This window comes from Plectropomus leopardus, chromosome 13 (assembly GCF_008729295.1).
Source record: "Plectropomus leopardus isolate mb chromosome 13, YSFRI_Pleo_2.0, whole genome shotgun sequence".
NCBI classification, from domain to species: Eukaryota; Metazoa; Chordata; class Actinopteri; order Perciformes; family Serranidae; genus Plectropomus; species Plectropomus leopardus.
In genome coordinates, this window is record NC_056475.1 from 5235822 (window position 1) to 5252481 (window position 16660).

The window sequence follows — 16660 nt, forward strand, 5'->3', positions numbered from 1 at the left end:
TTTCAAGCCTCAGTGTCAGGGCAATGGTGATCCGAAAGCAGTCACAAGTGTAGATACACTTTGCAAAGTGTATGCTGCAATATTTGTAAGCCCAAATGCAAAGCTGGCCGGGTAACATGTCCTGTTCTCATTTTGATCTACACAGCTGCAGCGGCTCCGTGCAGGCTTGTGACTTAGCTGCATCTCACGGGTGTAACTGCGACCTGAAGTGAGGTTGATGCCAAATACTACTTTACTACATTACTGCAATTACCTGCACTGCCTCCAAGAGACACACGACTGTGTTCTCAAACTATGCCCTGGGGACAGACTGACAGGCTGGAGATTGGAGGGATGGGTTTGCAAGGTGTTATATTTATATATGTTACATTTTGATTTATATGTATCTATTTTTGTGGTGCGTAAAATGTTCTTAATAAATTACCATGTTTATAATTCTGACCTATTTTTACAGATGAAATAATTTTTTGTTATTACAGAGACTTAAAGAGTGGAAAAAAGGTACTTTTGGGTATACGTTGGGAATACCAGGTACCAGTTATCAGTTCAAATGTGATCGGTATCCAACCCAAAAAGTGACACCACACGCTGTTTTGTTGTTCATCACGTCGAACAGTAGTATGCCCTCTAAAAATCACACATTGGAGCAGCAATATGCTGTCATTGTTCGGATCAGTATAAAAAAAGCAAAGCAAGCATAATGGCGGATGCTCTTTTCGGCAGTGCTGTCATATCTCAGTTTAAAAAGGGCTACAGAGAAGGGGAGACGCAATGTTGTTTGAACACGGGGATAACGGTGCATATTTTTGGTCTTTACTGGAAGGCATTCATAGTGTTATTCCCATGGAAAGTGGCAAAAATGGCTGAAGGATAGAAAAAAGACATCCCGAGAGAAGTTCAATCCCTGGATCCTTTCTCACCTCCACACAGCTGGTCAATCACTGCATGACGTGGGTGTGAATGTCCAATTGAAGGTTTGGGAAGAAATTTCTAGATTCAATAAGCTGTTTGACCGTCTGACAAGAAGGTCTGATGGAGCATCCCTTCAGTGGTACAAACAGGTGCACATGTACAGGTAAAGCCATCTAGACAGAGGTCCTGAAATCCCTCCATCCCCATCTCAGCTGTGTCATCAGCTCTCATTGATCAACAGCTGCAGACTGGAGGCTGGGCGAGAGAAAGAAGCCCTCTGGCTGACTTAAGATCCATCTAGAGAGGCTGCTCTGCTTCATTTCACTGGCAGAGCCCCACAGCAGCTACAGGAGGGGGGGGGGCTCAAGAGGCAGGAGGAAGACATCTTCCACTAGAGAGAAGGGAGCTTCCAAAACAGGAAACACAGATTACGCCACCCATCTGGGAAGCATTGACACTGTTGAGGCAGGGTGCAAAACACAGCTAACATCCAGCTGTTGACCGGAAGTCCATAGCAAAAACATCAACACCGAGACGAACTAGCGCCTTAAAAATAAAAGTACAATAGGTTCCTCTTTTATTTATTTAGTTGTAACAATACCTTAACCTTAATATAATAGCATTTTTATAGGGCTGTACCCAACTCAGAATTGTGCCAGTCGTATCAGATTTGCCAGTTCAATACAAATATTGAATGAGTCATTGTTTTTTTTCCATATAAAGTTTGAAAGTTTGAATAGACAGTGTGACAGCAGACATTCCTGTAATATAGTAAACAAGCTAACTGCGCAATTGGCGGATTGCAAATATATCAAACAAAAGCCAGAGAATATAATATTATCACAGGAGCTAACAGTGCAGAGTGCCTCTTCCCCTGTGCAGCTGCAGCGTGTGCGCAGCTCTGTGTATCAAAGAGTAGCATGAAAGTCAAGAGCGTTCACTCCACAGCAAAATCAGGGGACCAAAACATCCCCAGAAGTACACCGCACAATACAATAACAATATATGATATTATTTTAAACCCATATCGCCCACCCTATGGCTGTCAACATCATTTTCAAGAGGAACGGATGTAAAAATTCAAGGAATCTGAAACAAGACCTGCACAAACATGATTCATTGTTTGTTTTGAAATACCTGGAGGGAAAATGCAGCGCAGATTTTCTGGTCAATATTCAATTATATAATTTCTATCTCTTGAAATACAAACAAATTCAATCCCCCCAAAGCCAGCACAAGAAAACAGCAGTGACTCCAACAATTTCCAAATATAGATTCTCCATACCACCCCCTCCTACTTGAAATGTAGCACACTCTATTAGAGGGCCTGAGCCAGACGCTCCAGGTAATTACCAGGACCCGTTAGGCCTGAATGAGCTGCCCATCGTAGCCTTCAGCTCCCATTTTGCGTCCACTTCAGGCACAATGTCCCATAATGAAGGAGGGTCACAGACGGGCTGCGCTTGGCTCGGACTCCAAAGTTCAATCTACATGGCAGAGAGCATGAATAAAGATGGCCTTTTCCATCTTCCGCCGCTAATGTTGCCGTTACCAAAGAGGGAAAAGAAGAAAGCGGGGGGTGGATGCATTTGCCTCGTTTCTGCACGGCTGCTCTTGCACGCTGTGTTTTTCATTCGAGTTATAACCGGAGCTCAGTTACCTTTTTCTACATCCTCTGTGGAATGGCGCCTTGTGACATTAAAATTACTTGATCTACCTCGTCAAAATAAAATGCTTCATCTGTAGGGCAGCGGCCACTTAGATATGATAACCCTCTCTGAAAACACACAGGAAATAATGAGACAGCGTGATGCCCAGTGTCTCCAGGGAGAGGGAGTAACCCTACAGGTGTTGGCACTAGCTTATCAGTCAGCGGAGGGTATTAGGGAGGTATCAGATTACACAGATTTTAACACTTCCCCGAGGCTCTCACTCACAGGGTACCTCCCTCTGTGCCTACCTGACAATCAAGCAGTGAAATCTGTATCATTTTTCATTGTAGAGCCAATAACGTATCTTGACAGGGTGATCGATGTTCAAGTGCTTCTCCTACAAAAGCTGCGAGCCCTCCACACTTCCCGTTATCTCTTACAGCCATCACTCTTTTAGCTTTATAACCTTGAATGAATTCAACAAAAGGTGCATCAGTAGTGGAGGTGAATATCATACTCAGATTATTTTTCTTGCCAGAGCAGACTCAGACACAGAATAGCAGTCGTCCTTCTCTCCTAATCATCTAATTTGTCAAAACAAAAAGAAAACTAACTTGGATGACGGTCTGCTTAACAGGGCTGTACTGAGAGTCTTTTTTTTTTTCAAATGAAACTCTGAATGTCTGTCTGTTTTATTTTATGCAGGGTGTCTACAGGTACACATTTAATGCTTTTAAGACCTTTTCAAGATCATTTCTAATCAAATTTTTTGGAAATTGATATTGCTATTAGATAAAATGTTTGTGGCAATAACGATTTTGCAAATTGAAATATAGGACTATACAATGACTTTTACGGCCTAATATTTATAAAATTGAATTAGGACATTTTAAAACTGTTTAGGACGAACATACACCCTGTTTTTACGACATCGTCACCAGTAAAAAATAAATAAAGTGATTAATCAAATTAAATTTGTTCTCCTTTTATATTAAATAAATGTTCTTTAACAACTTAAGTTTTCTTATTAATGGTGCTGTTTTGACCACAATAATGCTTAACAAAAATTGAAGCATAATGTGTTTGATTAAAAACACTTGAATTTTTAAACCATTACATCCATCTTATTTTTCCACTAAATTTTGATTTACGGGCTTTACAATTATTGCAAATGTTTGGATCACACGGGTCAGAAAAAAGAACTTCAACAATTAATTTTAGTGCAGCCTCATCTTTAGCTGCAACTGTGCAGAAATACCAAGTTAAAACAGAATAAACAGCGAGAAAAAAAAGAAGCTGTGCAGCATTCGATTGTTGATTCAGAATTAAAATGCCAACACTGTGAATGAAGCTTTTAACTATACAGTGCAGCCTTACTAACTATCATGCAGCATCAGGGTGAATTGAACCACCTCTGGGTCAGGAGGCTCTCTCCCTGTTCCCTTGGACTCTACCACTGAATCCAACAAGCACTGTGGGTGTTGTTGAGTATCTGACCCTGACCTCTGACCTCCACGCAGAGAGAAAGCAGCATAATGAGGATCTACCTGCACAGCTTATTAAAACATGCACTGCTTGTTCCAAATAACATGCCCTTGTGTGTATGCCAAGGGGCCCCCACCTGCAAGCTCGTGGTGGATGAGATCTGCGAAGTTGGGGTCGTCCCCCCACCAGAAGAGCCAGAGCTCCCTCCGCCCCTGCCGCTGACTGCGCCGCCATACGCTGAGCACGTCGGCCTTCAGGCAGCGGCTGAAGCTGCATAGGATGGGGTCCTCCTCCGTTACTGGAAAGAGGATGGGCGCAGAGGTGGGACCCTGCCACACGAACCTCTTCCATTTGATCCCTGTCAAGTCAGCCTGCAAGACAAGGGAGGGGGGAGAAAGGGAGAGAGAGAGACTGTCAGTGTGCAGAGTCGCTGCTTCAGGATCTACTCAGCACCTCGGCGTAAACATGTGCTGAGCACAGTGTAAAGAGGAGGTATTAATCCTCTTTTATGGGGCAGTTCAACCACCAACTCCTCCTGACAACAAGACACCCAGGCTGTCAAAACTGGGGGCAAAACAGAGAGAAAAAGGCAGATTGAAAGCTAGAAAGACACACAAAAGATTACAAGAAAACAGAGCACCATAGTGTTCATAACAAAGGAGAAATTGCCCTAAAATATAGGGACATTTGATTGTTTCTGCAAAGAACCGTGTACTTGTGCTTCAGGTGCTTTCAATATCACCATGAACAACATGTTCGAAACACAAATAGGAAAAAACTAATGCTGGTAAATGTGGTCTCACCACCTTAATCCTCATTATTGGTGAGTGCTGGGGGGGCGGGGTGCTTTGCCTTTCTATAAACGCTGTCTGGCTTTTATGGAGAGAACAAAACACACAGGAAAAAGCCTCATAGGCAGTAAATCACTGGCGGGGTTATTAAGTGTTAAAGCAGGAACATTACGCTCCACTGCTAGCTAGCACTGCTGCTTATCATCCAAGCGCCGACAGACTACCCATGTCGACCTAAACACATGCACGCAGACACACACTAACTACCACGACGCCTTAGGCACACATCCCCATTTCTGCCGGCAATCTCAGTCCTCTATCTATCCTTGTAGACATTTCAAGTAATCTGTGCGAACACGGACTGTTCATTTTCATGCCGTTTAGCCCTATTCCGTTCAGGCTGACTTGGCAAGCCGTCCCTCTGTATATTCAACCAATTAATCCATTACAATTCAGGGGATATCTTAACTCAAGTGCAGAGGCGCTGAGCCTGAACAAGTGATTACCCGTGGTTGTGGCGAGGCAGTGGTCTTTCGCATGGCTAGGAGGAAGCTGGGAGATTTGTGGTGTTAGTAGTGATGGTGGGGAAAGGGGTTGAGGACTGTCAAAACAGAGCGTTGTGTGGCGTCAGCTGGAGCAGAGCTGGATCACAACAGGTTAGTGAGCGAGAGTGAACACACACGGGTGGACAAATCATTAATGAACCTGTTAAAAATGAGAGGTTACCCAATATTGGTTTTTCAGGGATGCTAACGATACTAATTATGAGTAGTTAATGAGGCAAATAACCAATATTTTGAACCGATATGCATTGACAATTAAAATGAAAATCTTTGTCAATATTTAGAATATGGAACATAACAAACTCCAAAACAAAACTTTGTTTAAATGTCTTTAGCAAATGTTTAAGCAGAACTGAGACTTTTAACATCATATACAGAAAGTTACCAGCAACATTTTTTTTTAAAAAAGTGAAAAGTGAAATTTTAAATTAAAAATGAATAAATAATTATAGCTCCTTGAGGCTTTACAAAGGAAGCATAAGAAGAGAAGACTTGATGATCACTAAAATTAGATGGGGAAAAAGTGAATATATTGATATCGGATTCAGTTTTCGGCCAAATGAAATGTTACATATCAACATATCGGATATCAACAAAAAATCGAATATATTGCATCCCTAAAATTCACTAATGGTGTAAACAATAAACCAACACAAAGATAACAATAACCATCATACACCATCAAGCTCTAAACAGACATTATAAACACTGAGAAAAAGTAACATTTGTGTTTTCGGAACAGCAAACCTAAATGCAAACTAAAAAACTACTCAGTCCAGCACCAGGCATGATGGGAATTGTGGTAAGCAATAAAATTCTTATAGAAAGGCTAAGTGAGTGTGACTGCAGTGAAAATGTTTTCAAATACCGATTAAAGCTGATCATTACGTTAGACAATGACACGTTCAAATATTCATGAATGCCAAAGTGGCCGGATGAGACTACAGAACGTCATAACGCTGAACGCGGCGTTACAGCCTCGTTGTGGTGGCGACGTGAAGTCATGCAAAAGTAGTGTAGTTCGTTTATAGGCTAACACTATTTTTTTATTTCTGGTGACTCTGTTTAGTCCTCATCAATCATAAAAGTCGTGTCCGTTTGTGAAGATTATCTTATTAAACGAAATGTGTAAGTATCATAAACGTTTGTTTGCTACAGAGCGTATTTTTTTGCAATATTCCAAAAATCCAATTGGAAAATCCCATCGGCTTTTTGATGAGGGAACCAGAGTGAAGCAAACTTCCACGTTGGCCAACCAAAAGAAAAAAACCCACGCATGCAGCACTTTATACCTAATAATGGTCTAACAATAAAGCTTACTTAAAATCAGGACTAAAAAACACAACAAAAAACATTAAAACTGCAGTAATACTGCATATCCCACTGATGAGCCACTTTTAATCTCTGCAGGGTAAATTCTTTCACCTCGAGAGCTTTAACACCACAGCAGCAAACAGGCAAGCTTTTTATTCAACAATTATGAAGTATACACTTCATCAATAAACAGAAAGCATGTGTTTAATTTGTTCTCCACCACTAACTTTAAAGAGAAAAGTGGCTGGCGCGCATACAAAAGCTCAATGTGTCATCATAACTTAACGCAGCAGTTGTCGGGAGGCATGATCAAAACATCACGTTCTCTGATGCTCGACCTCAGGAATTCAAAAGCCGCTACGCATGCAGAGGACAGAGCTCCAAGGTGCGAACAGCAGAGCTAGGTCTGTGTGTAACGGCAGAGCTGCAGCAGTTAGGCTGCTCCTTCCTGCTGCTGGAGTGTGAGAAGCAGCGCACTACACCTGCATCTCACTAGGAAACATCTGTGCACACAATGCAAAGGGAGGGAGGGGACAACGGTTGACTGTGAAACCAGATCATCGGCCGAACAGATAGGCAATTAGCAAGCAGACACCCCCGTCATCTTACTGACCATGGCCAGTCCCCAATGGCATTGTGTGTTTCGTTGTGTAAAAGGTTTTGTTCGTAAGTGCCTCAAAGATTTTATTATGGGCCTCTCCTCCTCGTAGATATTGGTTTCACACTTTTAGGTTATGGACTGCGCGCAGACAGACAGGCATCAAGCTGGTGTCAAGGCTTTGAATTACTTGACTCCTATTCAAATAAGTGTTTCGGGAACTCTTGCCCTTTTGTAGCCACGTCTGCACTACCTCAAAATACTTTATTTACATTTACTATTTCCATTCATTTGATTTGGAAATTTATTTTGGTGATGAACAAAAGAAAACAGAAATGATCAGACAAACAAGGAGACAAACAAAGAGGAAATGTACTGACTGAAAAACATTAAGCAAAAGAAATTGTCAAACACTTGATGACTTGCTTTACATTTACCTTTACCTTTTCTATGTAAACGTTATCTACTAGAACAAAAGGAAATAAATGCAAACTACTCTTGATGCAGTCTCAAACCAAACCTGAGTACAGCAGCAGTTACAATCTCTTCTGAAGCAATTACATAATTAATCATTAGTCTGTTAGAGGGTTGGGCGATATGATGGTATACGGACCGAATCATAATAATTTCTGGGTCGAAAATCACCTTTAGTACATAAAATGTGATCAGTTTAGTTTTAAGCAACCTCAAGAAGGCCCACCTAAAAAAGAATCAATATCAGTTTAAATGTGCAATATATTTAGAATATTTTCATCGCTTTACCATCACACAGCCCTTTGAGATGAAGAACTGAAGCAGTTATTTCAAAGCAACCAGACTCCGCTGACAAAACCACAAATTTTACTCCACAGAACAAGAGTGTTGTGGTCGACCTCTGCCTCGACTGGTTAATGTATAAGAGAAAGCAAAGACAATATTACTTATATATACTGAAATACATACTTAAACAAATAAAACACATTTTGCTGCATCCCCCGTCCACAGCAGTACAGTAGCTGCATTAACACGCACGCTTTTTCTCAATCTGGTTGAAATCAGTCTGAAGATTTCAGGTCAACTGTTTACATGGGGTGTCCTCTAATACAATCTAGTGCTTACGTGCGTCGACACATAATAGTGACTTGACAGGGCTAACAACTCTCACACTGACTATGAGACACACGCAGCTGACACTTCTCACATGCAACTAGTGTATTTTCTTGCGTGAAAAATATAATGAAGAACTGATACATTTTGATGTATTATCTGTTGAGCGCAGTATTTTCGGTTGTTTTGATGCTCTAACGTAAGCTACAGCGTGATACCAACATACTTCTTCTGGAGGCAATAAACAGGAGAACACAGCATGTGCAGAAAGAACGCAGCCAGAGATGATTCAGCTTCATCGTTTACGTGATACACATTTTCTTTTGATCTGTTTGTGAAAAGGTTTAAACTAGCCGTTGGCAACCAATTGAAATGTGAATCGGTTTGGGTTTGTTTAAGCTGACTGAGGTGTTTATATGGATCATGTTTAATCTGTTTGGGCTTTTAAACCTATTCTAATCAGATCAGTAGGCTCCGTGTAAACGTGTCTAGTGTTTAGCCTCCGTGCTGGTAGTTTTGGCCTATCATATTCCCCTTTCCGTCCAGCGGGTAAATGCTGCTTATGAGGAGATGGACGGTAATTGATGATAGTGCATCATTGCAGTTCGCCGGTTAAGGGGCTGAAATTACCGTGTTCACCCAGTTGTTGTATTCCCATCAATGCCAATCGGAGCCAGAGGCGATAAAAACCCGTGTCTACTGCAGAGTCATTTAACCCAGGTGTGAATGTCAATTGTACACATTCTCATAGCAGCGAAAAGCCAGATGTTAACAGGTGTTATCAGTTTTTTTTGTGCAATGGAAATGAGGCTAAAGATGCCAGCAAAGCAACATTGTACAAAATATATGCACAGTAGAAACGTCAGCCACCATGTTTAACTGTTCATACATTACAGTTACTGCTGAAAATGAGATAAAGAAGTTTGAAGATTATCAATTAACTGCAAGTTATTCAAAAGTAACAATACAAATATTTGATGGCTTTCTCAGCTGCCAAACAGGTTTAAACTGTTGCACAGATCATTCACAAAAAGCAACAGAGTCATAAGGCATTCTACATCTTCAAGCAAACAAGCAACCATATGCACGTGTGGTCATGAGAAGGTTAAATAGCTTAATTAACAGTCACCCTGGAGTCAGGTGACTTTTAATATGGCATGCAGAGAAATTACTGGCATGCTTCTTATTACTGACCACAGTTACTGTGGTACAAGTGTACACACAGGGCAACTTGAACCGGCTGACCACATCCTGTGTGGGCACAAATACTCTGACCTGGTTCCTCTGTGAGATTTAGCTTACGTATTAGCAGCCACAGCTAGCATTCTGGTTAATGCTGCTGCTGCGCTGTTAATGTGTGAATGAAATACAACAGCCTACACGAGCAGAAGGTTATACTCTTCATCTTACATCACGGTTCTATTCATCACCTCTTCTGCGACTCTCTCTGTCACCATCCGGTTGTTTGCATCTCTGCTGCAGTTTCTCAGCCAAGCAGGCAACTGAATATATTATATGTCCTTTAGAATAAATAATACGGCAAAAAACAAACCTTCACTACAGCGACTGAGGTATACAGGAAAAAGTAAATGTTGTGTGTTTATGTCAACAGTTTTCCTCAGTAATTAATGACTTGTTGTGTGTGCATTGTGTTAACTCTCCACCCTCAATATCTAACATAACACAAGCTACATCAGTAAACTGCCACAGACACTTCAGTTGTTTATGATCATTTCTCTGCACAACACAATTATTTTAAAGATACATTTAAATAAGTAATGTGGACAGTATTTTGGGTCTTCAGTGTTAATAATTATAATATTATTTATATATTATTACAACCACTAAGTGCTATCAGTGACAAAAATCTATTCTGCATAGTTTTACACTTAGTTTGATCAATATTTTGCATTTGCTAGTGCAACTCGGTTTGATTCCACTGAAAAATAGAAGAAGTGTTGCAAATATTTGTTACAATGCAATGACAATCTATGCAATACATGCAGGGATTTTCCTGCATAGACAACCACGATAATTGCGAGAAGGGCGTTGCCAAAACTGCCCAAGAAAAGAAAAAAAAAGTCATCTGTCTTTTTTTCTGCAAAGGCTGTGTATTAACAAGAATCTGACAATACCATACATATCATGCTGCAGTGGTTACAATTCAATATATTATTATATATTGTGATTTTTCTTAAATCTGATTTTAGAGGCACTCTACAATTATAAAGCACACAACAAAATGCATGAAAAAGTAAAAAAAAATAAATACATAACTGCAGGATTCTTTAGTGAAACAAATTAGGAAAATAAATTTAAAAGAACTGAAAGTTGATGTTTTGGGAGAGTGGATACACTATCACATCCCACATCCCTACCTGGTACCAGCCCTATGAACGAAAAAGAAAGCCAATGAGGTCGTTACTAGTGTCCTCTTTCATGCAGTTCGATGTCTTCATATAATTTTATATCACCAGCTGACACTTACAAACAGCGTTGGAAATGACAGTCTGCATTTGTAAACTCAGTTTTTTAAGTTCAGTGAAGTTGGAGAGATTAACACAGATTCAAACCTGATCAATAACTCACAAGTAAAACATTTAAACCCAAACAACACCTCTTTTGAACTGTAGTTAAGTAGACAACAAGCTACAACCTAGGTCCTCCGAGTTCAACAATAACATCACTCTCTCTGTGCAGCCGCCTCTGAAATAAGAGCGCAGGGACCATCTACAAACTGCAACACCAAAAAGAGATGCCCTACTACAAAAATAGTAAACAACTTCACTCATATACAGCGTAGCATTCCCAAAATCCCTTCACACATCAGTGGTCTCCTGGTTATTATAGTACAACACTTAATTTGCAAAAATGTACGTTTGCAGATCCAATAACCAAAATCACTTCAAACACACCATTATTTGGACTCTTAACATAAATGGTGCTTAAGTCAGGTGAAACCAACACATGCACGTGTGTGCACATGATCAGGATGGTACCACCTCCGCCTCACTTTGACCCAGGAAAAACCCTGACATGATGTTGACCAGCTGCAGTGTGGAGTGGAAAAATGCTCACTGACAGAGCGGTTTTTCCTCTTCTGCACTGCTTAGAGAGAAAAAGGCCAACAAGTTTTACTCAAGTCCTCACACCTCCAGTGAGACGCTGAACCCAGTACTGTGTGAATAAAGTTTTAAAGTGACCACATGGTCTTTGTGGGAGTTTTGGTCAGCCAGAAGTCATACCAAATATACAGTATGATTACGTGTTTGAGAAAAGAGAACATCTAGAGAAACTCCAGAGCTGGATGACTTCTTTATAATGACACACGTCTAAACCTGCTTAATTGGGAGAATTAGACAAAAATGTCTGGAGTCACTTTCAGTAGAACAGGTCTCTTCCTGTGAGACTTCAAGCTGAATCTGTTTTGTTTACACAGGAAATAAGCTAAGTATAAGCACTGCTGATTCATAGTGGATGCAGCTATTGAAGAAGACTGAAAATGTGCCTGTAATTTATGAGTCTGCAAACAAGAAAACAAAACTAAATGTCCCTGCTGAAACATTTGTCTTTGCACATTATCAGCTGGTCACGGAGATGATTTGTTAAGGTTTGTGAAGCCCTGCTGGGTGGCAACATTTGAAAAAAGAAAAAAGAAAAACATAGACAGACGCAGGCATTATAAGAAACATCTGTCCTGCAATTAACTCTAGCAAAAACAATGCATCTTCTGCAATTCCATCCCAATAAAAAACTACATTAACTGATTTTTTAGCTGATTTCTGTAAAACATTGAAAAGGCATACCATACAGGACTGTCTGTAACTGTTTCTAAACACACTCACCAGAGAAAATTAAATTAAAGCCAACTGCGCTGCACTGCGCTGAGCTGTGTCTTTTGATTGCCTTTTACACTGCTTGTTCAAGGCGGGAATATCACGCTGTTCTCCCCCCGCGCTGTTCTGTATAAAAGGTGCAATTACAGAAAGGAGAGAAAGGTAGAAACAGCGTGGAGACAGTGTCTGAATAAAGGGGACTGCCGGCAGGACGGCTCTGATGCACATGTTTAGTGTTAGGAAAAGATATTGTTGGGCAGTTGCAATCCGTTGTTAGCGCTGTTAGCTTGTTAACTGTATGATGTGAATGCTGCAGTCATGCTGAACGTCCTGCGGAGCCCGTTAATACTTCAAAACTTTGTATGGAAAACAAAACGAATCGTTGAATATTCCTACAGTCAAATACAATTCGATTGATATATTTGAACCTGAGTCAGGTAGAGCGCGAGAAAATTCTGTCACAAAAATTTCAAAGATTTTCACTTATTCCATGACTTTTCCAGGCCTGAAAAGGTGATTGTCAAGTTTCATGACTTTTCCAGGTTTCCTATGACACTGTGAACCCTGAGCTTAAGATTAAACTGGCATTAGAGTTAGTTAAGTTACAATTCAAAAACATAAAGTCCCACTGTTAGTCCCTTCTGTTCTGTTTTAGAATTTGCACAAAATACACTGTGTACTAAAACTGTGGACTGCAGACAAAATATTACTTCTGTCCTTAAATATTCCTGAGCCTGAAGAGGCAGAACTGAATAGCCCCTCTGTCAAAGACTGAACACGTCAGTACTCCACTCCTCATCAACAATATCCAAGAGGCAGACTGCTCTATCAAGGATAAATGTGCCTTCTGCAGCTGTTCTGTCTGTCCTTTCAAAATAAATTAGCAGCAGCCTGTGTGCAAAAACAGAGCGTGCCACAGATATCTCTCTATTTCCTTCCAACATTCATGCTTTCCAGGCTGTGTGCACAAGTGTGCCTGCTATGAATCTACAAGTTTTTCCTCCTACCTGTGTTTTACGAAATGCTCAAGTTTGTGAGCTTCTTGTGGGTCATGAGGAGTTTTATCTTTCATATGCCAAAGCCAAAAATCACACCGGAGGGAATATAAAGCCAAAGCTACTGGATACAAGCAGGAAGTTTTCCTGAGGTGACACGTACTTTGGGGGGGTTACGACCCCTGATTTTGCCAGCTGCTCACCTTCCCTCTGGCCACTTTAGGGCTCTGGGTCTCAGTAGGGAACACTGTGTTCAAACAGCTGCCTTCCTGCCTTTCAAGATATGAGACGAGCAACAGGTGAGGCTGCTCAAATCATGTCACAGATGCTCCTCTTCTACAAAGTCTCTTTTCCTGTCTGTCATGGGCAAACATGAAACTAGCAAGTGTGTATTTTGCAGTGTTGGTTGAGGAGAATGCAAATTATATCAGTTTCATTTTACACACAGCTCTTGTTAATTTAGGAGATGCTATCACCAGACAGAAGGCTTTTGCAAAGTGTTTTCTTAAAGATGCACAGAAGCGCGAACTACAAATGTCACAAAAAGCCAGCTACATGCATACATAGCAGTACAGACACTGAATTTACCCACCAAGTTAATCCCAATAAGCCCACTTTAAAATGCATAAAAATAAAAAAAGAGTAAGCAAAAAGTACTCCAGACTGAAAACTATCCACTGAAAAACGACAAGGGAAAAAGTACCACAATGTATTCGCATTCTTTCACCATAAAACCACAAAGTGGAGTCTGTTCAGCGAGTGAGTCATAACAGCAGTGGTGTTATGCTTAGTCTCAGTGTGCAGGAAAATGTCAGCCAGACAGGCACAGCACCACCACAACTACCAGCCTCTACCTCGCCTGTCCACTGTAGCTAACGCTGCCTTCAAGTGCTGTCGTAAACATTGTAATTACGAGTTCAGCCGCACACAATCGACCCCGCTAAGTAGTATTGAGAGAGAGTGGGGATTTTCTGCAATGAAATGTTACCTTTAGGGGGGCGGACAGTTTGGTAGCGGTGTCAATTTGTGGCAAAAGCAGTGTAGTATTTCACTATCTTGTTATTATACTACATTTTCAGCATTGCTACTGATGCAGTTCTACTCTCATTTATTAACTTTTAATAACACTTTCTTGCAAATACATCAATTATCAATGTTCTGTGTGGCACTGCACCACAAAGCACTTTTTCTTTCAATTTTGCATTTGACATATCACACCTCCAACTTCAGCAGCATGTTAAGAAGAGCTGGTGTAGGCAGCATTACACTCACCTACAAGTCAAGGTGTAGTTAAGCCTGCTGACAAGCCAATTAACTGCAACAACAAACACATCCAGACCATGTTCTTGATTGTAGAGCCAGAGGTGCAACTCATGCAACACCCCTGCATACACTGCAGAGATTATTGTGGATGCTCACTGCTTTTTACAATGCTATTTATCTCACAGGGGATTTTAAAAAATACCCATGAACTCCGAGTGGGTAGCAGCACAACCACAACTATTTAGGGTAATGTCAACCACTGACAACATGATATGATGAGAGACGCACAAGCAGGGGCATGCATTATATGCTTCACCCCCAATTTGTAGTGTAGTTTATAGTAGTAGAAAGTGCAGCTTAGATATGTAGTCACCTAATGTTTGTAATGCCCAGGAATGCATGCCAGAGATTATATAATCAGCCTGGGGCCTGTGCCCTAGTTGGTGTGAATACTAGAAAATGAAGTCCAAGAAGATTAAGCCACTGACAAAAACATGATAACATATTACATAAATAATTTGCAAAGAAATTCATGCAAGAGAAAAAAGGAGCTTTCTAGGCAAACATACAAGTTGCCATTAATCCCTGCAGGAGTTGCCAGTGTTATGCAAAAACCACTATTTCACAGCCCTGAATGTTTGGTTGATAGTGGAAATGCAACGCGGAGGAGATAGCAAGTTAATAATAAACAAGGTGTTGAGGCGAAAGGGAGAAAGTGCTACAACAAGTAAACTCGCTGGCAGTTTGACAGTAAAATGCATGATTTATTGCTATATGTTGTTGCAAATGAACAGTGGCGCTAACCTCGAGTTGTTTGGAGATTTGAAATGCAGCAGAAAGGTGATTATAAACACACTAGGTGACAAAGTGTGAAAACAAGAGCAACATTAGCGATACCTTGTTGCCCTGAAATGATGTCAGCTCGACAGGGCCGTAAGCCTAGCTAAGCTCCTATCAACTGATGCCTGTGTGGCTAACGTTAGCTTAGCCCCCGTTCAGCTAGTTAAAAATGGCTGCTTTCCTTTAGTTTTAAATCTCTTACCAGACAGAATAGATTGGAATGGCAATCCTCCAAGCTGGCCCCGTTTGGTACATAACAAGAACTCATCCTTCTTCACTGCGAGATCCAACTCTCCATCGTTTCACTTCCCGGGAAAATAAAAGAACAATTTGCGAAAAAATTTTGTGTTCTCAAAAAGATGTGTTAATCAGCGAGAAATATTTTTTTAGTAACATTTGGCTGGAGAATTCAACAACCTTCCGATTGCAGTTTCACCCCCCTCCTGCCGGAGCTAAAAAGCGAATAAAAGAGGCTGTGTGGTCCTTACGTCGACATCTCAAAAGCACGCAGTAAAAACTGATAAAAGGAAGCGAAAAATGTTCATAAAACAAAAAGAAAAGGAGAGCAACTCTCCCCCTCCCCCTTAGCCCTAAAACGGTCTCTGCTTAAAAAAATAAAGACGTCCTGTCTCACTCCTCCATCGCAAAAATTAGTCTAAAAACGAAACACATCCTGTGAAAACCTCTCGAAATGAGCCATCGGGCTATATTTTAACGATTATTTCGGTCATTATTTCAGCCTCGGTTCCTGTTGGTTTCCATTTGAATTCATGGATTCCTTTCTTTAATGGCGGCCACAGGGACAACTCTGCCTTCCACAGCCTATTGGCTCATTCGTGGTCAAAGCTTCGTCAAGGCAACCGAAGGCACGCGGACACACGTCAGAGAGCAGCCGACACTTCCGGCAAAATAAAAGCACATCAGAAAATCAGATACAGAAATTAAGTACTTTATTGATCCCCGTGGGGAAGTTGTGGTTCTTTGCAGTCGCTCTGATGCCAGCATAGAGAACTGCAGCAAGTAAAAAAGAAAAAAAATAATTAAAATAAAATAAATAAATACAAAAATGTAAAGTACAGTGATAAGCAATAAGCATTAGTATGTGAATAAATCAAAAGAAATAACCATGTGTAATGCATAAATTTAAAAAGTGCATATGTTGACACATTTACAGAAAGTGTGCTTCAAACTCTTGCAAAATAAACAAGTCAAATACAGTTAAATAAAATAAAAGGGCAATGTAATGATTTATACAAACAGACTAAACAGAGTAAAATGTCTGTAATAACCACAACAGAATATACTTTAATATGAGTAGTATGTAA

The 16660-nt window shown here is 40.6% G+C and overlaps 1 protein-coding gene across 1 annotated transcript in view; it reads right to left on the reverse strand.

Annotated features, from left to right (window-relative positions):
• The window catches only part of med13a (mediator complex subunit 13a), a 99957-nt gene extending 83824 nt beyond the window's left edge, over window positions 1-16133 (reverse strand). Inside the window, 2 exon segments of the mRNA XM_042498730.1 lie at window positions 4186-4420; window positions 15538-16133. Coding sequence (XP_042354664.1) covers window positions 4186-4420; window positions 15538-15603 — 301 coding nt within the window. The 5' untranslated portion in view covers window positions 15604-16133.
• Window positions 16134-16660: the final 527 nt, after the last annotated feature.